This window comes from Artemia sp. Qi Xiang Cuo, chromosome 17 (genome assembly GCF_049724085.1).
Source record: "Artemia sp. Qi Xiang Cuo chromosome 17, ASM4972408v1, whole genome shotgun sequence".
Taxonomy (NCBI): Eukaryota; Metazoa; Arthropoda; class Branchiopoda; order Anostraca; family Artemiidae; genus Artemia; species Artemia sp. Qi Xiang Cuo.
The window spans coordinates 43985119-44010870 of NC_142810.1; the positions used below are offsets into that span (position 1 = coordinate 43985119).

The following is a 25752-nucleotide window of genomic DNA, read 5'->3' on the forward strand; positions in this document are numbered from 1 at the left end:
TCGAGGGGCGTCACTCCTCAAGGTCACCTTGCAGCGCTGTTAGCAATCATTGTTTTGGTTAGGGAAACTCGTGAAAGGTCTACCCTGATGCCACTATGAGGCCAAGCGAGAATGATTTTCCTACCAAGGATAGGGACGGAGAAAGGAGCTTGTAACCAAGCGGAGATTCCAAACTATCTCACAGCACCGGAAGAGCTCCAGCCTTTTATACCCAGCCTATCCTCTCCAGGAATATTTAAATATATTAGAACACTTAAAAAATTTATTATTTTTAATAGTTTACAAATCTAATTGTTTTGGATTTGTAATTTCGTGCACCTTAAAATACTGAAGAGAATTAAGAACCCCAAATTCTGCCACCACGACAAGCTGAAATCTGGCTAGTCTACTAAGCCTACCAATATTTTACCAAACCAACCTAATCCCAACTTGCGTAGAATAGATTTAAGCCCTTGAAAGTAAAGACCTATTGCTCTTAGATATATTTTAGATTATATTCTTTAAAACAGATTAATAATTTCAATTGTTCAATTCTCTTCCGAATTTTCTATGTTTTGATGAGGCTGTCAGACCCCGCTGCAGTGGAAATAGCGTTTCTCCACCCCCGTCTTATCTTTCCATAATAAGCCACCGATTATTTTACTCTTTATCTTTACTCCCTTTCCCCGCTCTGTTTCAATAATGAATGATGCATAACGAAAGACAATATTGAGAAAAAGAGAGATATAATAAAAAAAAATGAGAAAAAGGGGAAAATAATGGAAATTAGACACATGGTGGTCGTGTGCTGGAATGTTCAATCAATAAAAAATCATGCACCATATGTACCATTTCATGCAGAAGAGAAAAAGTCGGTAAAAAAGATCATGATAAAAGAAAAGGACTGAAAAAGGAAATCAAAAGTAAAGAAAAAACTCAAAAGTTTCGGCACATGCACTCACACTGACGTATTCCTTTAAGTTCGACGTATCATGAATATCCAAGGTGAGTTTACATTCAACAACCCGGTTAGAGGAATAATGCTAAAATACATAAAACAAAATAAACAAAAATAAAAGAATAAAACGAAACTTAAAGTCATGTTTAGTCTATACGTTATGCACTGTAGAACCCCATCATATGGTATTTGAGAAGTTATTAGAATCAAAAATTAGCCGCTGATGTACAGGTCCTAATTTAAAAATGAATAACCTGTATTATATGAATTTACGGCCAAGAGTATCTGCTGGTATCGAATCGTTGGATTAGGAGTAAGTGATTGCCGAGGTTTGACAAAAATAGTCTCGACGTTCTAATTCAGTGATTTCCAAAAAAGAATACGCTTCACTCGCCTTTTATTATAAATAAATGAAAAAAATATCCAAATACTCAGGCTGCGGTAAAGTATACATGTAGGCTGCTGGGAAACCAAAAAAACAGCCTTTTTTTAAATTATATTTTGGCTAAAAAGTTAACATTTTCACGAGATCGAGGAGTCTGCTCTATCTAAGTTCCTTTATGAACAACTTCGTTTTTGTTCGTTTGTAGCTAGTGGATGCAAACGGAATCAGTTCTTTTATAAACTGTGGCAGATATGGGGGGAGTGCAATCCCCATGGATTTCGTTTAGTTCACTTTTACAAAGTTTTATTTATACTTTTAAAATCATCAGGTGAGCGAAAGAAAGGTCTCAAAGCAATCGAAAAGTTAGATGCTACACATCCCCCCTCCCAAAATCCTGGCTCCATCAAAATACACACATTTACATATATATATATATATATATATATATATATATATATATATATATATATATATATATATATATATATATATATACATATATATATATATATATATATATATATATATATATATATATATATATATATATATATATATATATATATATATATATATATATATATATATATATATATATATATATATATATATATTTATATCAAATTAGGCAAATACGAATGACGAAGGTACTCGGCCATTTTCCTTTTACAAATTTTTCTATATTTTCCAGACTCAAATTATAGGCTGCGGGAAGCCGTCAATTTTTTACGCCCGCTAAGAAATGAATTCCTGCAGAAGTGCCTGTTCCAAGAAGCGTTACGTCTTACTACTACACAAATATAACCGTAGAATATACATATCCTACAAATATTTAAATAAAAAATAATTTTTGGAATCCTATTGGTATCATCCGAGGAAGTGGAGAGGGAAGGGGACTGCGGACTCCAGTTTGAAAACCATTTCTCAAGATGGTATTTTTACAAACCTTAGTGAAAAATTAGCTTAATACAGGTAGTAGCTCATTTATTATTTCTATTTTGCTTTTACAGGAAAGCATGGGCGCCCATAAGCTGAATTCCAGGGGGGGGGGGGACCGCGTCTAATTGGCACTTTTAATGCTATACAATAGAAATCTCAGAACAAAAATATAAAAAATAAGGCAGCATCATTCAGACAGGAGGGGGGGGGGGGTGAGGGCACCCTCCCCCCGTTTGGGCGCCCATGCAGAAAAGCAACTACTACTTTTCAGTCAGGAAAATTTCAGCCCATGAATTTCAGAGAATATGTATCTAAACAAAAATAGGTTAAAAACATTATACAACAATCTTTATGAAATTATATTTTTAGAAATTACGGGCAATGGAGATTACTTTTATCACGTAAAAGTACTGATTGTTTTAGATTATACTAAAATACCTCACCGCAGGAGAAACAACTTGAGACAAACACAGCAGCACAAATCTTCTTGAGCTATGTTTAACGGCGTTTTTGATAAACAAAGTTTCCTAAGTTTAAATTTTCGTAACTGAAAAACCTATTGTCATAGAATGTGACAGATTCCTTCAAGTAAGCTAAGACCTATTTTGTTTGAGGTTTTTCCATTTCCATTTTTTTCCAAAGAGAGAAGCTTTCTAATAGGAAGGATTGATGCGGTTGAAGCAGCAATGTTGAGTGAAAAAATGTTAGGTTGGCATAGATTTTGAAGAAATGTAATAGAATGTTGAAGAATTAAACATAAAAAGGAAAAGAAAATAATCAAACAAGATTGGCACTTAGAGACTTAACAATCTTATAGTAGATCTCTAAAACTAAAACAATAAAATAACTTTGATTAATATGAATAAAGTTTGACATAAATTACACATAGAAGAATACAATTTACGATGCACATGGTAGACTTCTTAAATTTTAAGAAATAATTATTTTTTTGTGGTTATTATTACGAATTGCTCTTCTAGCAGATATCTTTGAGCAAGAAAGTACATCTTTTGGTAATTACTGTTTGGCACAAAGCCAAACTTAAAATATTTCCCTATTTAATTGATTTTGCCGTTGTTCAACCAGGAATTTTGGGAAAATTGACCGTTTAAAAATACTTTTACAACAAAAAATAAGCTGTGTCAAGAACTAGATATTTACGTCTAGTTGTCAAGAACCGTGTCAAGACATTTGAACGTTAACGGAAAGCCCAACTGCAATTCTACAGCTCTCATATCCCCTTATTCTCATATACTGCGTTTTGCAATAAAATAAGAATAACATAATTTTTGAAAATGTTGTGGCACATATGGGAAAACAAATCCAGAAAAAAAGAGGGTTTGCACTGAAAAATAAATATTTACTAATTATTTAAATTTGTGATATAATACGAGTTTTCCATTGAAAGAAACAAGAATCCAGTAACAGTAGCTGTTTTCATCTCCAAATCTTTATTTCAAATTTGTTTCAACAGTACCCTTGCTTGGGAATCCTGAATATTCAAAAATTTGTTGTCCTTCAGGAAATTCTCCTCTTTTTCAAGGGGCACATCAAAATTAGTGTTACAGCTACTAGGATTGGACTTAGAGGTTTGTGGCAGTTGTATTTGAGGAGGGATCTATGATCCCCTTAATCCTTAAGAAAATCATGAAAGCGTGGAAAGGATATTTAAACTTGGAACAATATTTAGAGCATCAATTGTCACCTAACAGTCTTAACATTATCTTCATTATAGACGTAAATAATGGGGTAAACCCAAAAGAACTTAGGAAGGGATTAAAGAACTTACAAGATCATACATGTCCTGCGCAATTTCCTCTGCAAGTTTAGCTTCTTCATCTGAGGCTTTTGACCCGATCCAAACGTAAATTATGCCATTCGTATCGTCTTTATCAAAAGGCACTTTCAATATGTAACTAAAAGATAAAGATAATCAGATTTCGTAACGGCTAAACAATGTCTTTACAAAAATCAATTCTGAGGAGGGAATATATACAAGAAACCATTTCTGTTTATTTCTCAAAGTAGGCAAATCACTTAAAACATAGAAAATAATTCGAAATTATTACAGCATCTTTTTACAACATTTTTACAATTTTATAATTGTAAAATTGTATTAATTACAGTTACAACTGTAATTGTAATTATTACTTTTTACAGCTATTACAACATATTAAAATATCCCAGGCACCAATTCTGTGTTACTGCAAGCTTTTCCTTAGATTCATTATCCCCATCAACGTACTTTCCCAAGAAAAATGAACGTTACTTGCCATTAACCTTTCATTTATTTTGAACCAGCAATTAGCAAGTTAATTTTGAGTAAATTAATAGTTGCATGTGTATATTGCCTATGAGCTAAAAATATGGCTTTAGATCTTTCCTAATAACTACTATTACAACTACTACCAACTCACTGCAGCACCAAGCCCCCTGAGGCCAACACAGCTACAAACACTCTTCCCACATCCCAATCTACTCGAAGCCTCCCTCTTTAAACCCTCCTAAGAAGTTCAATTTCTGTAACTACCACACTCACTCTTATCTTCTTTCATATGGGCGGGTTTAATTTAAATTTTCCCAAGAGTGTAGGCACTTCCCCTTTAATCCATTCATCAAATAATTAATATCTAACATTTCCCCTTTGACATAAATCCATGAATACTGGCCAGACCACATTTGCCTGAGATCTCATGCAGGAAACACTTGAAATTGAAAAGAATTACCAACCTTCTCGCCTTCAAATGTATTTAATTACCAACCCCAAAAGTAGTCTCTCACTTTGCAGTGCCTTGCCCGGCTTGTTTAACAGATCATAATACTTCAAATGAATAGGTTTATATGACCTGATTTTTATTAGGTCGAAGTTTAATTACGGGATAATGTTTGATTAAAGATAAGTTTATTATTAGTGGCTGACTATCCCCCAATCTTAAAAAATAACTTTTTTTTTCAGTTCTAAATTTAGTTATTTACATTTAGTTAAAAAATAAAAGCTGTTATAAATGATTGACTACATTGCGGTGGAACAAAAGTCGACAAACCTAAACACCTCCTTAACAAGATATATAAAACAAACTTAAGAATTCCTACCAAAAACAAGAATTTAAAAAGGTAGCATCAAGCTTGATTTGTATACAGCGAGTACAGAGAGCACTTCCATTTGTACGAATTTGGTAGAATTCTGACGGTGCAATCCAGTCCTCCTCTTTAACTGGTTTCCGTTTTCCGGTGTGAATGATGAACTTCCTCTTAAAATGAGACATAAATTTAGGATTCTCTTGCTGCTGATGGGTCCTCACCACTTCCAATTTATTACCAAAGAGAGATTCAAATTTCTTCTGCAAACTGAAACAAAAAACTAATAATAAGAAACTTTTTTTGCGGGACAGTGACCTTAAGTTTAATTCTCGCGTATCTAAATAAGTGACCCTACAAGTTTTTTGTTTTAATATTTTTTCAAGCTAAAAGATTTAGTGTTCCTGCGACTATTTAAATTTTTTTTTAAGTACTTAAGTTCCACCCTTATTTTAACTAGCTTTTCCTGTATACCATCCCTGTCCCACCATGCATCACATATAAAAATTGAGAATATTTGAAAAAGTAAAAAACTATAAAGTTATTCTTGGTTCTTCCTTTACTTCTTATAAGGATGACCTAAATCAGCTTCATCGACTTCCTTGGAAATACGATGACATAGACTTACCATAAACTCCAGCAGTGATCAACTGGGTAAGGGGAGGGGCTAGAATTTGAATAATATCTTTTTTGGGTGTTTCTTAACTTAAAATGTTTTTTCTCTTTTTATTTTCTTTGATAAAAATCCCCCCCTAGATATTGAAGCATACACTTTTCCCCCTCCCCTAAATTACCGTAGACTGACCCCACTTGACTTCAGAGTGAAATACCCATGATTTCACACTATAGTTTCAAAACCAAGACGACCTTCGAACTAAAAACCATACTAGACTAACACGATAGAACACCAGCAGAATTTTATTTCAAAGGAATTCCACTTCGGCAGCAGAAAGATATCGTATTTCATTTGTACATTATTTAATTCGTCTTTCCAACCATCGATTTTATTGCTTGAAATATTTTTATTCTCTTGATCTTGTAAAGTATTCTTCGCTTTAGATTTTTGTTGTTGCAATTTCTTGTAGCTCCTTGCATGTTTAAGTCAGTTTGCTTAAATACTGACATTCTGATAATAGCTTAAAGCTATTGCAGCGAATAAACATGCTCTGTAATACAACTGAATGTTCTGTAATATGTTGTGTAATAAGGTGAATTTATTAGAGGATTTTAGTCCCAGGTCGGTAGAAATAGGGATAGATGGAGTCTGGGTCTAGGTAATTTTGTATAGGAAAAGAAAACAGTAATGCTTGCAGACTGCAGCAATTTTTTTTTCTTAATTTTAATCCTACCTCCTCTCCTCTCGGTGACCTTCAAATTTTCTTTAAAAATATCTCATAATTTATCTAATGTCACCCACTATTTTCTTAATAAAAAAAAGTACTTCAAAAATTTCAAATTATTAAGATTATATAAAAATTGAGCATCCCAAAATATACCAGGGTATAAAAATAGAGGTATATTACAATTAAATTTTCTTATACCTTTTAGGTTCATCCGATCTCTCAGACTGCCCTTCCCCCTTAGGGCACCCCTTCCATCGTGACCTTAAATTACACTTTTCATATGCTTTTTCATCAACCTCTATTCCCCCCGATATATAATTCACTTTAATTCACCCCGTCCTCAAAATAAGAATATAAAAAAACAAACAAAAAAAAAACAAAAAATAAAGATAAAAGAAAAAAAAATATATAAAAGTAAGAAAGAAATGAAATACTCCACCTTTACAAATAAAAACCAATAGGTAGAATCTTTCATTATCTTCCCACTTCATTTCCTTTACCCTTATTACTCATCTTACATTTCCCCTTTGGCTGCTCAATCCTGATTAAAACATTATCATTATCCTACGTTCAATAACTTCTCAATTCTCTTTAAAACTTTATTTTTATCCTACTTTTAATACTCCTTTCTTTATCATTTTTTTTATTCCTTTTTTTAAATAAAAACATTTCAAATTCTAATTATAAATTCTAAAACAAAATTTTCATTTTTTTTACTCTCTTCTAAAGAAAAACAAAAAAAAAACCTCACTTTTACCTTTACCTTCACTTTTCTTTTTTATGTTTGCCTTTACCTATATTCACTAGCCTATGCCACTGAACGCTTACCTTTTTTATGACCACTGTTAAGTTTATATCTTTTATTTACGCTTCCCAAAAAATGTTACTGAATTGTGTGAAATGTGTGCCAAATCCTTGTGTTTTTTCGTTTGATTGATTGCCGTGCACGATTTTAATTCTACAATCTTTTTTGCAGTGACTAGTTCCTCAATTTCTTGTATTTCACTACCTAACAGTTGTTTTAATTCTCCTAATTCTGTTTTTACACTTTTGCTGTGAGGAATTAAATGTTCAAGTGTTTCAATTTGATTTCCGCACCTTCCAGTCGACTTGGTGGGGTCTATCCTATGTTTTCTCTCTTCAGTTGGCAGTATTTTGTGAACTTGGAAAAACACATGCTCTTTAACCTTCGGCGGTAAGAAACAAGAGTGAATCAGGTCGAACATTTTCTTCAGTTTTTCATCGTCACGGTCACTCGTCTCTAGAATTTTTGCTGGAGGTAAGTTTTCCTGCGAAATGAACCATTGTTTCATATCCGTTTTGTTGATTTTTTTGCTATCAGTGTTTGCAATTCTTTTTTCCAGTAATTCTTTGACAGTTCTGAAATGCTTTTGTACCGAATTTGGGCAGTCACTCCCTTCATTTCTCACCCATGCGTTATACCGATTTTTCATAGGGGTTGTTTCTTCAAAATGGATTTCTTCGATGATTGTTTTCATGTGAAGTTCTTTTATCTTGGCTTTTGTGTTAATTATTTGTAGGCCTCCTGGGCTTTTCATTAGAAACATATCTGTAAATTCAAGCTTTGGAGGGGGTTTTCCGTACCAGACGAACTGATATATCAATGATTTTATTTTCTTCTGGATGCCCTTTGTGGGGTTTGATACTGAAGCGAAATACCATATCACTGGACAACAGTAAATATTAACATACTCAGCTTTTTGAAATATTTTGAAGGCTCTTCCATATCCGTAAGCAAGTGCCGACTGAAACTTCTGCAATGTTTTAGCCCAGTTTACTTTTTCCGTCTCTTTCGATGTTTTTCTCAATTGGATACCTAAAACCTTTATTTCATCGATCCTTTCTATCCCGCCAATAAACTGAAGTTCTTCTTCGCTTAAACACAGAACTTCGCATTTTTGTTTGTTTTACTATAGTCTGAACAAATCCCAGTACTTAGTTATACAATGCAGAGCTCGTAATTAATCCATGTCTGTTTCCGTGAAAATCGTGAGGTCATCGACAAATCCTTCTATCTTTTGTTGGGTTCCTCCTACCTCGATTCCTTGTATCTCTTGCTCCAAATATCGCAACAAAGAGTCAATATATATTCCGAACAATAAAGAGCTTAATGGGCATCCCTGTCTCACTCCTGTCTCTGCTTCAAAGCTATCGCTTTCCATATTACCTATCACAATTGTCTGTTCTATTTTCTTCAAGGTCTTTTTTATCCATACGATAAACTCTTTACAGAAACCGTATGCCACTAGTATAATAAGTAAGATTGTTCTTCTTATTTTGTCAAATGTTTTTCGAATGTCAAAGTTTGTGATTCTGTATTTCCCTTTCTCCTTCTTTTTTTTTCTATCACGTGTATTACGTTTCGTATGGCTCTTAGAACATCAGCTGTTTTCCGTCCATCTAATCCTCCTTTTTGTCGCTTACTTAGCAACGTAGCAAGTACCTTTTTTAGTCAGTTTGCAAGAACTTTGGTGAGGATCCGATGGTCGCAGTCTGTTAAATTTACAGGTCTCCAGTTCTTCAGTTCTTCAAGATTTCCTGACTTTGGTAGGAGCTTCATTGATCAATACATTTAATTTTTTCTTCGGGCCTATTTAGCATCTCGTTGAACATTTCAGACAGAATCGGGGCTATTTCATTTGCATGATGCTTATAAAATTCGTAAGGTATGCCGTCTCTGCCCGGTGATTTGTTGTTTTTCGTTTCCGATAATACTTGTTTTTATTTCTTCTGCACTGATTTCGATTATTAGCATTTCCTTCTGTTCATCGGTTACTTTTTTTATATTGATTTCCTCAATAAATTCTCGTATCTTCTTTTGCTCGTCTTCGGTTTCTTCTTTGTCTTTCTTGAACACATTCGGGTAATAATCTCTTGCTTTTTTTAATATATCTTTTTCGTTTTCAAGGACTTCCCCTTTCTGATTTCGTATTCTTCTCATTTGTTGTTGGCTTATTTTTTTCTTCTCGTGGCATGTGAGAGTTGTTGTTAACTGTTCGTTTTGAATACGTTCACCTACTTTTGTTCTTATTTTTATTGCTTCTGCCCGCCTATGCTCAACCTCTCTTATCTCTGATAGAGCCTCAGAATATTCCTTGTTTCAGTTTTTTACTGCATTTATTTCTTATTAGCTGGTAAACTACTTTGTATAGAAAGCTGACGTGTTGCTCTTCAAACCTTTCTGTATCACGAGAGATTTGTTGGACCACTTTTGTAATCACTGGTTTAGCTACACTTTCCCAATGTTTCGGGAGGCTACTTTTCTCGACAGTTTTCAGTACCTCTAATATCTTTTCTGTTACGTTTGTGAATTCTTTGTTTCTCATTACTTCAGTATTTATCTTCCATGACAAATTTCTGAAGGAAGATTTTTTTTCTAGTCGTTTCTCAATGTGGCAAACACAGCTTGATGGTCAGAAAACGGTAAAAATTTGTTCTCGATTTTGTCTATTTGTGGAAGGATCTCAACTGACGTGTATATGCGGTCGAGTCTAGCTCCTTCTCCCTACGCCGTCCAGCCTATCCGAGTGAAACTCCTTGGATTCAAGTGTTCTTTCCGAACTTCAAAAAAGCCCGCAGCACGCATGAATTGTTTCAGTGGCAAGCAAGTATTTTCACTTTGTACCACAGCATCTTGCCTATCTGTTATGCAGTTAAAATCTCTAAGGAAAACTGTGCTTTCAATATCTTTCGGTATATATGGGGCTATATTTTCTTCGAAGAATACTTCTCGTACTTTTTTGTTTTGCGACCCAGATGGAGCATTTATGTCGACAAATTTGCACCCACCTATCTCACACCTGATAATTCTCCCGTCTGTATCGGTTTGAACGTTTTTTACATGGAGCTTTTCTTCATGTATTATCGCCACGCTTCCTCCACCCGCATTGCAATTCGTAACATACTTATATTCAGGCTCTAAACCTTTTAATTCGCTTGTGTCATTCTCTTGTATAAATGCTAAGTCTATTCTTTCTTTTAGTAGATACCCTTTTAGCATTATTTGTCTACTTTTTTGCTTTATTCCATTTACCAAAGTGGCGAATTTTTTGGAAGCTTTTGCTGATTTATCACCATGTCTTCTGCATTTTCTCTAGTTCTTGCTTTCTAATCCTTCTACTGACGAGAAAGACGTCTCAGCGCAATCGATTAGTTTCAAAGCCTGGCTTGCCGAAGGGCTGTTGCTGCTCTGTACGATTTCTTCCACACTATCGATTCTTTGTGATCTTTTGCTCCTTTTCATACTCCTAGTGAATACTCCCGGTAGTGAGCTACTCCTGCTGCAAGCCTCTTGGAACTCTTCATCTTCGCTAGCAGTATCTTGTCCATTTTTCTCCAGTTTCTTTTTTCTTTCTAGCTCGTCCTTGTATTCACGGTTCGTTTTGCGCTTTTCTGATCTTGCGAGTTTCTGTTTCATTTTCTCCGTTTCACGATCTATTTTTTCTTCCTGATTCTTACGCGCATTTGTCTTTTCCTGTTCAGTTTCTTTTACTCTGGGTCTCAGGTTGGTTTGGTTTGCAGGTTGTTTTTCCGGCCGAACGTTGCTTTGGCTACTAACGGCATTAGGGCCACTTGGTTCGGATGTTATGTTTCTTTGCGACCTCTGTGAGGAAAAAGGACACTGAGCTGCTAAATGTCCTGTTTCATCACATATAATGCAAGTTTTGATTTAGCCATCATACCATATCCGTATTCTCGTTCCATTTACGAAAATGAAAGACGGGATGTCCTTATCTACTCTCATGCTTGCAATTGCTCTTATTTTGGCTGTTTCGACATATCCGTCACCAGAGTAATACTCACGTTTGCATGAGAAAACCCTACCATACCTTTCCAATGTCTCTTGGAGATCTAACAACCCCATTTCTAGCGGTATTCTTTCTATTTTCACAAAAGTGGGTTTTGTTTCGCAACTTTCGACGTATACAATCTCTTTCATCAAATGACAAACATTCCGGCTTCAGTTTTAGCGAGCATCTTTTGGAGCTCGTTGCTAGAGGTGAACTTCACATGCATACTTTTGCCATATCGCAGCCCTGATCCATCTATGCGTATTAGGTTCTCTTTTTTGACTTCATTATGTTTTATCTATCTGTTTACTTCTATCTCTAAAGGTACACCTCGATCTAGGAGAGCCACAAAGCTCAGTAACGTAGTGTTTGTTCGTACATACCTTGCTCTTCCTTCCTTACCTCTTTTTCTCTTCTTTTTTCGTCCATCTTCCCTTTTGTTCCTTCCTTCTTTTTTTTTCCTTTGCAATTTTGTTGCAATTGCTGCAATATTCGTGGTCGGCGTGGAAAAAGGCATCGAATGGTGTATTCGCTTTAGTCCTAACTCAATAGTGTGATTTGGTATATATTGACCAAAATATGTCCCAGAAAGGTATTTTGAAGTACCTACCTCCACTCCTTCTTCCTCTAGAGGGTCTGACATTATATGACCTTAAAAAGTCTGTGTGTTATTAAAGTGAAACTGTGGAAAATAGATCTTCTGCTTAAATGAAGTATCACACAATTGTTTTCAGCTTCACAACTTTGCTCAATCCCAATTTATATGTTTTTAAAGCTACGCAAATACATTTCCTAAATTTTGAAAAAAAAACAAAAAACATTGATGTGGCTTAAAATTTTACTCAATTAAAAGGAATTGCATTTTCAGAACTAAGGCCAGAAAAAAATATAAAGATCACTGAAAATTAAGGTAAAATGTGGTTTGGTCAAAATTCAAAGTACCTTCCTGGGACATACTTTGGCCTGTAGACCCATCCCTGAAAGTTTTATTTTCCTAAAGTAGCTAAAGTAGAATTTTTCCTTAATCTAAGCTATATATTAATATGGTTTTTATTAAAATTATTTAAGATCAAACACGTGAAATTATTAGTTTATTGACTTACCTACAAGGACCTCATTTTGGAAATACCAATTATCCTATTCGGATGTGTATATCCTTTTAGCGTTTTGGTTTTATTCACATATTATCAGAAAACTGATTTTCTTCTGATTCTAAAAATGTAACTTTTATTGTTTGACGTTCATTCTATAAATCACAAATATTAGGCTAAATATAATTTTTTCTTGTCAAAAGAGACCACATTTTTTATTTATGCTGACAAATTATTTGTGAAAATTTGACCAAGGAGGCAGAGTTCTTGCTACTGCCCTCACATTGCATCATGCTGTAGTAAAAATGGGGTGGTCCAAAAACCCATTACTATTTTCCCAGAAAAGTGGTCTTTCCCAGAAAAAGGTTTTTTACCCTAGTTAACGTATTTTCCATAGGTAACACCTTTATCATTACTATTTTCACTGTTGTACAATTATTTTTTGCAAAATTGTTTAAAATAAACATTTGATTGCATTTCTTCTGTTTTCAATTATTCTATATAGGGAAGTTAAACACCATCACTGCATCTACTAAAAAGATATTTTGGCTAATATTAATAAATTTAGGTTAGGTTAGATTTGCTAGATGGCTCTTGAGTGTTTGTTTTAAAACAAGTATCAAGACTTGGAGAAAAGACAAAATATTGTAAAATGTGATTGTAAAACTGGTTAAACAAAGAGAATGGTGAGGATAGGGGTGTCCCCTTGGATAATATGCTAACTAGGATAATTTTGCATATTATGAAGTGGGAATTGTTTTTTTTGGCATGTCTCTTTATCACCAGTATTGGTCCTAAATTTATACCAAATATGGTTAACCAATAGCTGCTGTAAATTATAAATAAAGAATATCATCTAGTACATTATAATGAATTGCATTGCAAAACGGGGCTTAAGAAAAGAAATCACCATGACATTCTTAGAAAAACATTAAAAACCAGAAATGTACTAAAACTAGTTATTAATCCTTGTCTAATCATAAAACCATAACACGTTGCTTAAACTATATTTCCCCTGCACAGGGGCAGCCCAAGACTCTTTCCATTGGAGGGGGGGGGGACTTCATAGATTTTACTGAATTGATACTATACCATGTTTCTGTCAAATTTTTTTAAAGAAATCTGGAATTTTACATAATTTCTGCCAATTTTGCAAAATTTTTGCCTTAAAACTTTAGTTAATGCCAAAAAAGTTAGGAGGGGGGGGGGGCATTTTAAATTTATGTCTGCAAGCTATTGAGTGCATAATTTACCAAAGTGTAATATTATAAATGTAGAATAACAGAAGAAATCTTAATAATCTGATTAATAAAAACATTTTGGGCATTATAAAGTAATAATTTGAATGTTTTTCAATTTGTTTTAGTATATTATACATTCATTGGCTGAAAGAAACACAGTAACTTGTATAAGCTATTTTAAATGGTGGTTTGTTTATTTATTGTGTTTACATTACTTCAACATTAAAAAAGGTCAGAGTTTCATATAAAGTTTTTGGAAAGTTTCATAAATTCATTAGAATGGACCTTGAAAGTTTTACTTTCAGGCACAGTTGGACTTGGCTTTTTTCTTATGGGGGGCAATTTTAGCCCACACTGCCCCCTACTCCACCACCACTACTGAAAATATTACAAGTTTGGCCCATAAATAATGCAATTTTAGCTTGTTTTGTTGCTCACAGGACATGCCACTCAGGGCACTTGCCTTATCCACCCCCCCCCCAAGATCTAGCCCTGCTTGCCAATTTAAGGAAAAGGCATGCTTTAGCATTGCCTAATGGAAAGAGCCATAAGGGCTCAATTCATTACTTGTCTTGATTTCCCAGAAGCACTTCAGATTAAAAGAGGGGGGGGGGAAATAAACTTTGAATAGAGCTTATTTGCTTGCAAATCAAAAGTTCTAGTGCCCTCTTTTATGGGTCAAATTGATTGGAAGGCAACTAGCCTCTGGCAACACTATTTTCATCCCTCAATCCCATCCAATCAAAATATTGAGGCAGCTGTTTTGTTCAAAATAGTCAAAAATGTCATATCTGTGCCTCCAGGTTAGGGGGAATCGCCCCCAACCCCCTCTGAGCCCTTGGGACAAGGGCTGTAAGCTATGCAAATTGTCCTTTGTTAAGATATAAAGTTTTAATGGGAGGTTTGGTCTTACAAACCTTGTATTTGGGCTCATTAAATTGGAAAATCAGAAGTTCCAGTGCCCTTTTTAAGATTATAAAGTGATTAGAGGACAACCACTGCTACCTATATTCTTTTCCAATTTAGTTAGGGAGGGGGAAAATGCTTCAAAGTGTGTATCCTTCAGTAATGAGCAACAATATACCCTAAAACCAGCAGAAATTATTCTATATAGGATGGGTGCTGCCCCTTCCTCCTCTTTAACTCCCCCCCCCCCCCTTTTGGAAGCTTTGTAGGATGCTCAGTAGATTGCAAATTGAGAATTCTAGTCCTTTTTTTAGTTAAAAGGGATTGGAGACCAACCAGCCCCTGTCCTAAAACTGGTCCTTTTGTTACCCCTCATGGCATCTGATTGACATTTGGATGTACCTATTTTCTTACTTTCTCTGTTGCTGCTCAATTTTATGTTTTGGGGAATTTTATATAAGGTTGGTATTTTCCATTGGGACAGAATTTTCTGGGAGAATTATCTGATATAGAATATTTTGTGTGTGTGTGGAGGGTGGGGGGGGGGTAATATTGGCCCCCAGTAAATTCAGAAAAGTGTTGATGGATCTGTTTTAGTGGTTTTTTCCTCAGAAGGGAACATTTTAAAACTATGGAAACTACATTTAAAATTCACAAATGTTTTATTAAATCTTTTCTAAAAGAACCTCACTTTTTCACCCCCTCCCCCCCCTGTGGTAAAAACCCTGGATTATTTATTATATATATATATATATATATATATATATATATATATATATATATATATATATATATATATATATATATATATATATGTAATGCTGTTAGCATTTGAGACCATCAAATGCGCCGTTATATTAAATGCTGTTAAATAAAGTACAAGAGCGAAGGAGGAAGATGAGTTACATATTATAAGTTTGGTTTTCCTCGTCCCGCAAAGGAGTACCATTATTCCATGACGTCACTGACTGCTTGACTCATGGTACAGACCGTAAATACCCACGAAAGAGAATAAATAACCTGCTCCGAAGAGATGACGAGTGTTCCATAAGTGACTACAGTCTTGCATTACTAGTAGCTAATCAAGCAAACACTGATGTTCAATATTCCAGCCATTTAGGCTCCAAATTGCCATTTTACATTACCAATTACTTGATAAAGCAGAGAGTGTCAAAGTAGAAGCAATGTGGAAGGAAGTGAAGAATGTTTGCAAGACGAACAATGCCTTATTTATGGAAGTCTGTGAAAACCCATCAAGTTGGAGCAGTTGAAGCTGCTGATAGGCTTCTTTGGAATAAATTGTAGTGTTTCCAGACAATTTAGACATGCTGACCTTTCAAAAGAGAGCGAGATGAAGAGGACACTGAGAAGGTATGAGGATTTTGAGGAGCTTCCTAAAAAAGATCCACAAAGTTGAGACACAGTTGAAAACATGCGAAATAAATTCTCAAAGCAAAAAATAATCATGAGACCATTGAAGATGACCCAGAAAAATGCAATTGCGGTAGGAGTCACTGACAGAGCAGCAGATTTTATGGATGATTTGATAAATGCAAACAAACAGATTTAAATGGTGAGACCGAAGAAAGGTTGAAAAATGACTACAAGTCGCTTAATACTGATCAAATGAGAGCTATTGACAACATTGTAGACTCAGTTACCATAAGCCATGGTGCAACATTTCTGAAAATGATTGTATCAGGATGTGGTGGTACTGGACAAACTGAGCTATCAGTGTCTTGAGGATACTTTGCAATAAATCTCACATAACAAATTCAAGAAAGAAGATTATTCAGTTGTGGTTATGGCACCTACTGATATTGATACTCAATACCAGTGAGCATAAATGGAATAAAAATATATAGTTGTTCTAGTTAATCTATTGATGAGGAAAACACCGCAGACTACACACCTCTCTCTACTGAAAAACTTCTTACTTTGACAAAAAACTTAAAAGAGAACGACTTTTTTTAAACTGACGCCATTAGAATGGCTTCGTCTCTTCTTTTAACCTACATTCCCTTAAGACTAACTAAAATAATGGTACTTGATTTGCCAATTAGTAATGCTGACTGTGTCTTTTTTAGGAGATTTCTTAAGCTAAGACCAGTATCTGGCAATCCTCTGTATATAATTTTCTGCATATTATACATGTCTTTACTCATTACAATTCTGTGTTTCTTTATCCAACTTATCACAAAAACAATAACAATAAGCGTACAACAATGTAATGAGTAGTTAGCCCACGACCATATCAATGTAAATGTCATATTAATAATTATTCAACATAAAATTAGAATACTTCAGTAAACTCAATTTAATGACTGTAGGGTATGAGATCTGTGTCTAGGAGCCAAAAACTACCTATAGATGGCAGCATGTAGCGAGATTACGACAAAGCGAAGAACCCAACCCCCCACCCTCCCAACCCTTCGCAATTAAATAGCTATTTACTCGTGATAAAAATGGCATAATGACCATATGAACCTTTCTAAGGCAAAAATCAAGTTTTCCGGCATACTACGGGATGAAGAAACGGGACAAGATCTCAAAGTTTGGTTCGATTAGGATCTTTCCCAACCCTCTATGATTGAGCGTAAAAAAGCGATATCACAAGAACAAATTATGATATGAATATGCTTGTCCAGTTTGGCACCCTGGTATCTCCCGCGAAAAATCGGAAAAAATTGAATCTATCAAAAAAAGATCCTTGCGAATAATTTTTAAAGAAGGCAAGGGGTCATACTCACTGCTTCTATTTGCAAAAAAAATGCAATAAGAAACCCAGCAAAAAATGCATATATATATATGTATGTATATTGCATTTTTATATGAATATATATATATATATATATATATATATATATATATATATATATATATATATATATATATATATATATATATATATATATATATATATATATATATATATATATATATATATATATATATATATTACGTTTTGTATTTATTCACTTATTTTTGTCCCCCCCACTTTTTTTCAATGTCCCTTTTACTTTTTTTAACTTGTGTTTATTTAATTTTTTTTAGTTTACTTTGACCAGTTTTACATTTTACAATTTTAATTGACTTTTTACAGTTAAATTTGTGACTTATGAATAACTATTCATTGTCATTTTTCTTTTTTGTTGTTGTTTTGGCATTTTTGCCAATTTTCGTGTTTTCTTATGATATTTTCGACTCCGAAGGCCGAATTCGGCCCTTAGTGGGCTTATGATAGTGATTTTTTAAAATAAATATCTTATCTCTGATCAAAAAAATATATTTATTACGCAAAATACTTTTTATGGAGATATGTCCCTTTATTAAGGTTCAAATTTTTTAAATTAACGCAAAAATTAGAGTATATTCACTCTCCCACATTCTAAACTTTCAAACTTGGGTTAATATAGAACACTATTGGTCTCTATTGAGTGTACACTAATATACACAGCACAATGTTCTCCTAATACTTGATATTCCATTGTTTTGACAATAAGTTATAGTTTAGAAGGATGTAACTTACCTAAAAGTGAAAGTTAGCCAGCCCATATTTGATGCATCTCGACCCTGCCAAAAATAGACAACACATTGAAAATCATCTTCAACATCCTCTTCAAGTTCTGCACCAGCTTCTTCTGGTATATCCCCAGGGATCCAGTAGCGACACAAAAACACATAGCAATCACCAGAATAGAAATGTCCTACAAAGTAAGAAGCATCACCTATATCAAAGTAATCTTCAGAATTTATCAAGGTCAGATTATCAGCGTTGCCTTATCGAAAATGAAATTTTACCCATACCCCGAAATAAATTAATTTCGAAACAACAATTAAAAATAAAAAAAATCAAAGGAAAGTGAATAGGACTAAAGAATGGCCAAACATTTTATATTAACTAGACTCCAGATTTTTATTTATTTTTGTTACAATAGCAAACTCAAGACTTCTTAGATTTCCTGTGGATGGTAAGCATGATAGATTTAAGCATAATCCAATCCAGGTTCCTGAGCCTTCTATGCATAAGTACAATTGCATTGTTTATGATTAGCATGAGCATATACTGCCTTACCTCAGACCTTAGATCTGCCTGTGCCTCTAGAGGCACCAAGGCACCAAAACGCCCAAGGCACCAAGAAGGAACCCCCAATCTTCCTGCAAATTTGCTGCAGCCAGTACATTCCCCCACTAAGGCTGGATTGAAGTTTTTAGGTTTCGCGGATCTGTCTTTTACGTTCGGTGCACGGTGCTTGTGGGTCTGCCTCTGCCGTATGTACCTAATGATTGCCAGTCGAGCACTGCATTCGGTAGCCAGGGATTGTCCATACGTAGTGCGTGGCCAAGGGATCTTCAGCGACGAACTCTTATTATATCTATCGTAAGAGGCTGACTCGTTTTACCGCGGGTGGATCGATTGGTTATCCTCTGGTGCTATTGAATTTTGAAAATTCTTCTGAGACATGTGTTCTAGAAAGTAATATTTCTCTTCTCCTATTCCTGGTTCAAATACCAGGTTTCGGCTGCGTAAAGTAGAGCTGGCAGAACGTTGCTATTAAATAGTTGTAATTGCAGTTCTAGAGAGAAGCTTTGACACCACAAAACTTTCCGTAATTTATTGAAGGCTCCATTAGCTTGACCAATTCTTGTTAGTACTTCTTTTGTGGTTTATCGTTTTTTTCAATTATGCCCCCTAGGTATTTGAAATGGACGACTTGTTTTAACTGTTGGTTTCCAATAGCGATGGTCAGGGATGAGTCTGTTGTGGCCATCTATTTTGTTTTTTCAATATTTATTTTTAGACCGACCTGGCAGCCTCTCTCCCTCACTTAGTCTAAGAGTTCTTGACGTCGTTACATGCACGATTCTAGTTCGGCCATGTCGTTAGTGAAGTCTATATCACTCAGATGTACTTCAGGATTCAGCTGGATGCCGTCTGTGCTGGTGCTTCACATTATGCAATCAACCTAATACTTATTATTACACCTGCGCTATTATACTTATACCTATACGGAGTAATAGGTAATCAGCGTAAGTATATTCTACCTTATCATGGTTGCAGCAGTAGCTGCAACCTAGTAAAAGACGAAAACATCCCATTATTAACAGTAAATAGCCTCGAAACCCCCTAAAAATGGTGTCAGATCGAAACACAAAGCATACCATTGGAACCAACTTGGAAAACCATATGAAGGAAACTTACAGTCCCCTGGCTTGAACAACAAAAGAAAGCCATTGGGTTAAAAAACAAGGAAAGTGGCTGGAACCATGGAATTCTGCATCGGAAGTATGGTGTTTCCGTTTATTTCCTTCGCAGCAAGCTGGGCACCGGAACACCATAGAGAGCTGTTTAACAGTTTGTTTTAAGGGAAATTGCTACATCTAATACCTTTTATAAATCACGGAAAACTATATTTAAAATAAAATCTTTTTTTTAAACTGCAATTTTCGTATTCAAAACGATGAACGAAGTCATAATCGTAGGTTATAACCATAAAAATCCCTATATTATCATACTTATACCCATACCTTATAATATGTATAATTAGTTTAAGCTAAGTGACAAGGTCTTGACATCCAAAGAACAAGGAATGGAGATAGTGGTGATAAAATAACGTTATCACTCAAATTAGCGCTATTTGGTTGACGGCTTCCATCTCCTTTTTTCTACATTTTGAGTTTTTAGTCCTATTAGTTGTGTATTGTCTTTGAAAAACATGTTATAGATTAATGCCGTATTATTACCAATGCAAAAGTGAAACTTATCCAGGGCGCAAAGGCATGAAAGAGCTAAGTTCTCCTGAACCAATCAAAATTATTAGAACTAGGCTTGCTGAAACGTATATAAGGCCACTCAGCTTCATTTTCATACCAGATTGAACAAAGTACAATAAGTACCGTCAAATTATAAGCCTAACTGAAATACTAAATCTAATTTTACCCATTTCTTCTTCAGGAAGTCTTATAAACTTCTTTCCTTCAAGGACAAATGCCTCAATTGCTTCAAGATCTTCGTTCCATTCATCAATAAGCTGTTGAGCTTCTGATAAAAGCATCGGTGGTTGACGTGGCATAAATAAGGCGGACAAATCAACCTTAAAGCGGAAGAGACAGCATATAAATTCAGGTTAAAAAACGGACAAAAGAACAACTTTATAGCTTCAAAACTAATTTTGGTTTTTCTACGCCTATTTCTTATGCACCCAAATGCTCTCGACAATATAATTCAAAAACGTCAAAGAATTTCATTTCAAAGGGATTTAAATATGACTGCAAAAGCATCACAAATTAAATTTAATAAAGAAACTTAAAGGGACATTCCTTGACTCCCCTTCATAACTTTTGAATAATGTATACATTATTGAATAATGCATACATTAAGAAATAATGTATACATTAAGGTATATTTATATAATAAATAAGGCAGTGGTTCTCAAACTTATCTAGACACTGTACCCCGTTTTACCTACAAAACATCTTAAGTACCACTTCTCAAGTTACCAGAACTATAACGGAAAGTAAGGAGCAATATTAAAACTTAAAACGAGCAGAAATTATTTCATATACCAGGGGGGTTATTCCTTCTTCAACACTTCGCTCTTTACGCTAAAGTTTTTCGACAGAATTTCTGATCGTTTTTCAAATAACACCAAGAAATCTGGCTCCACCTCCACGGAAAAATCCACCTACCACGGATAATAAGTTTGACTCACTCATAAGTTTTGATTCGTCATTCTTGTTTAAATACGTAAATTTAAACCAAACGGAAAATTTTGTTTTGTTTAAGCCAGTAAGACAACAAGCCTTTTGAGAAGTTGAATGTTCCAAATAGAGGTGACCATTTCAGGCAGAGGGGCAAGTTTTCCACAAAAGGAACAAAAAGCATTGAAAGATGATGATTAATAGAACAAATTAAGAATGACCCTAAGGAAAATTACTTTGTGAAGACACTGGTTTTTGAATATTTCACTTTTTGTTTTTGACTATTTGATTTTGTGTTTTTGACTATTTGTTACAAAACTCAATACGAGTATCGCTTGAATCGGACATACGAGCAAAAATACCAATGGTCACATCCCATGATTTCTTAAAACCATCTTCTACCATATTTAAAAACGATCAAAAATTGAATAAATTTTTTTGTTTCAACTGAAAGTAAGGAGCAACATTGAAACTTAAAAATAACAAAAATTAGTACGTATACGTGGGCAGTTTACACTAAAGTTTAAATTTGTCCCAATTCTATAAAAACGACTCTTGAAACAAGGGTTGTTTATTTAGAACAATAAGTAACTTTTTTTCTAAATGTCGAAAGACTTTAGCGTGAAGAGCGAGGTGTTGAGGAGGGGGCATCCTCCCTCATATACGTAATAATTTCTCTTCATTTTAAGTTTCAATGTTGCTCCTTACTTTCAGTTGAAAAAAACTTGTCTTTGATATTTAATTCGTTTGAAGAATTGTCTGGCTTGATAAAAAATGTACACACAACAAAACAAAAGAAAAACACAGCGCGGTGGGAGGGGGGCAGGTCAAGGGTGGCCGGTAAATAAAAAGAAATCAGAAAATAAAGTGAACTGCTGATATATTTCTCTTTTCCCCAGACTATTAAGGATACCTGTTTTTAAGGATTGGTGAGCCAAAGTAAATTGATTGAAAGAGAAACCATTTTAAACAGTCAGCAGTTATGTTACTGTTAACATCATCAAGGTGCTACTGACACTGTTAACAACTAAACGTAAAAAAATTGTGTACACTGAAACTGGAGATGAGCCCATTTTTCGCAGTTCCACCATCCCCTAATGAACCCAAGGCACTTAGGAAAAAGTATATCACTAATGTAGAGGCTACGCAGAAATCCATGTAGTTCCGCGACCCAACACAAGCCAAGAATCACACGTAAATACATCAGGGATTAACTTGATAACTATGCTACTAAGAACAGCCACTCCTACTCAATCGTAAATAGAAGAACTGTTTTCTGGTAATCAGGGTTCTCAACTTGAATTGCCGGATAGTCAGTAAAAATTGCCGATTTATAGATTCCTAAAAACATCATCTCAAATTTTAACATTAAGGAGCGAACTGTAGCCCCTAGTAACTGAAGTAATAAAATGAATCCTTATATACATGAATATTTTAATTATATTCTTTAAGAAATCATCATAAGTAAAAATTTCCCATACCGGGAATCGAACTCAAGCCAACTGGGCGAGAGTCAGCTATCCAAACCCCTAGACTATGCAGAAAATATTAAAATATCTGATTAATTAAGTTTATGATAAAGAACAAATTATGGACTTAGTTAGCTGCCTGATTCTTTGAGGATCGTCTCTTACTATTCAAAAGAACAAAAAGCCGTAGGCTTTTTCCTGTTTGTAATCAGGTTTTCCGGGTTGCATCCGGATTGCAGCGGTAGCTAGCAACTTAGTAAGAGATATAATAAAGAGCAAACTCTAGCCTATACTAACTGAATCCGGGTTGCAGCGGTAGCTAGCAACCTAGTAAGAGACGCTCACGTCCAATGCTAAGAAATTACATAAAGAATCTATATAGTTCGTTACAAAACAAGACTATGTAAGTTTCATCGTATATAACTGAAACCTAGTAAAGAACAAACTACGACAGATAGTAACTAAAAGTTAAGATAATAAAAGCATCCTTTGAAAAGTTGCTTTTCTGGGGTATAGTGCCATACAAATGGCTTTCCCGTTTGTAATCTAAGTTACAGCGGTCGCTTGCAACCTAGTAAGTTACATAAAGACTCGATCATAAATAGTGTCAGTCGAGAGGATCTCATGCAGTGAAATAACATAAGTTACTACAGTTCTATAGAATAATACAGATTTTCGTACAAACTTTATTCTGTTTAAAAGAAAGTTTTTTTAATTACAAAAGGTTTTTAACCCCAACAATTTCCTTCAAAATGAGCCATTAAACAGCTGTCTTGTAATTTTTCAGTGCCAAGCTATCTGAGGTGCAATAGAAAAAAGAAATAAAAAAAAAGATGCCTTATATGCAGAATATCATGGTTGAAGCAACTTTTCTTGATTTTCAAGCAAATATATTTCCATTGTTGTTCAAGCCATGAGACGGCCTGTTTCCTACATAGGGGTTTCGGCCAATGTGGTTCTAATAGTGTACTTCTTGTTTTGATCTGACCGTATTTTTAGGAGCTATGGGTTATTATATTTCTTAGTGTTGGACATAATTGTCTCTTACTAGGTTGCTAAATACCTCTGCAACCCAGATTGCTAGCTACCACTGCAACCCAGAGGTTGTTAGCTACCACTGCACCACAGATGAAATCATTATTGAGGGGATTCTGGTTCCTTACAATTTCTACAAATTTGTTTGCATTATAGCATCGCAATACTGAAAGTACTTGAAATTATAACTACAAATTCCAAATCGGTTATAAATGCCTATTTTTTGCCGCTAATAAGCTTTTCTTAGGAAAGTATTTTTAAACTTTTGGTTAATATGAGCTGTTTACCGTTTGGGGCCTCATTAGGGGCTCAAAATTTAATTTCCTACAGAAACAATTGTTAATTAACGAAAGACGATAAAAAAAGGCACCATGTTATGTATTCACTTTCATCCAAGTTAAACTATGTAAATTGGCCATTAAAGTTTACTGTTTAAAGAAAATTCATAAGGTTATAGAAGAACTATTGTCTATAATACCTTGCAATAATGTCGTGGATAAGGCTTTGCATCCTGATCGAAGGTTGGCTGGTTCAATCCCACGTTTTGCAAGGAAAAACTATGGATCAAGTTACACAAGATGCAGCCCTGCGTTAGTAGTAACACTCGATAATCTGACATAAATCATCCCCGGTGCAAAGTACTGTTGGAAACTGTTTTCTAGTATAATAAACCTCTTTGAGTGCTTCAAATCGAATTGTAGCATGGCCTATTCTTGTCAACTGTTCTTGACCAAAAAATGGTACCAAAACATTCACTATCTCACCAGATCGTATACTCTTAAACTCTTTAACGTAGGCCATAGATCAGTTTCCTAAGCCTTTATCCGCTGCAATGTTTCTTTGAAGCATTACTCGTGTACCAATTGATGCACCAGCTGTTCGTTTGCTGTCATCTGCAAAGCCCGAAACACTTTTCGCTACTTCTTCTTTCATTCATTCATTTCTGACCACAGAAGAAAGAAAATCAATTACAGTCAGTGTAATATGTTCAAAGCATTAGCATTAGCTTTAGCAGTATGTTGTTTATTAGCTTACAGCCGTTGTTTGTGGCCATCAAAATAACCGGCAATTAGCCTTTCTTACACAAATGACAATATATTTTGGTAATTTCTTCTGAGGTGGCTCGCATCATACATCCAAACTTTCGTGTAGAAAGGCTCTGGGGATGCTGTTCTTTACAATTTCCAAGCCTTATGTTTGCAAGAGTACCAAAAAAGCAAATGGCTTGTCCTTTTTTTGCCTCATGTTGATTGTCAGCTCATCATAGTCAAATTCATACCATAGATTAAAGGATCCTTGGATCTAATAAACCTATTTGGAATCTCTAAACGAGTAAGACGAATAAACGTTTGATTACATCAAGGAACGAACTGTGGCCAATAGTAACTGAAGTAATTAAGGGAATCATCAAATATTATTTTAATTATATTCCTTAAAAATCATCATAAGTAAAAATTTCCCATAATGGGAATCGAACACGAGCCAAATGGGTGAGAGCCAGCTATCCCAACCACTAGACCATGTAGGATATCTTAAAATATCTTATTAACGAAGTTTAAGCTGAAGAAAAAATTATGGACTTAGTTATCTGCCTGATTCTTTGAAGATCGTCTCTTACTAATCCGAAGAAGAACTTTGAAAATCACCATAATAGTGAGCTGTTTAATGGCTCATTTTAAACGAAATTGCTGTCTATAGAAATCTTTTGTAATTAACAAAAATAATTATTAATGTAATTTACATAAAGGACCTATACATTTCATTATAAATGGAGCTTACACTAGTTTCATCGGATATAAATGAAAACCCAGTAAA

At 34.6% G+C, this 25752-nt stretch overlaps 1 protein-coding gene across 2 annotated transcripts in view; it reads right to left on the bottom strand.

The window, feature by feature from the left end:
* fliI (FLII actin remodeling protein) overlaps nt 1-25752 on the bottom strand; it is a 110020-nt gene that overhangs the window by 11710 nt on the left and 72558 nt on the right. Inside the window, exons 17-21 of one of the 2 annotated variants that reach the window (XM_089103464.1) lie at nt 20673-20826; nt 18261-18438; nt 5355-5609; nt 4051-4177; nt 942-1022 (exon numbers count right to left, since the gene is read on the bottom strand). In XM_089103464.1, the coding sequence (XP_088959590.1) occupies nt 942-1022; nt 4051-4177; nt 5355-5609; nt 18261-18438; nt 20673-20826 (795 nt within the window). The remainder of the gene's footprint in view (nt 1-941; nt 1023-4050; nt 4178-5354; nt 5610-18260; nt 18439-20672; nt 20827-25752) is intronic. The other variant, XM_089103465.1, reaches the window with a different exon arrangement.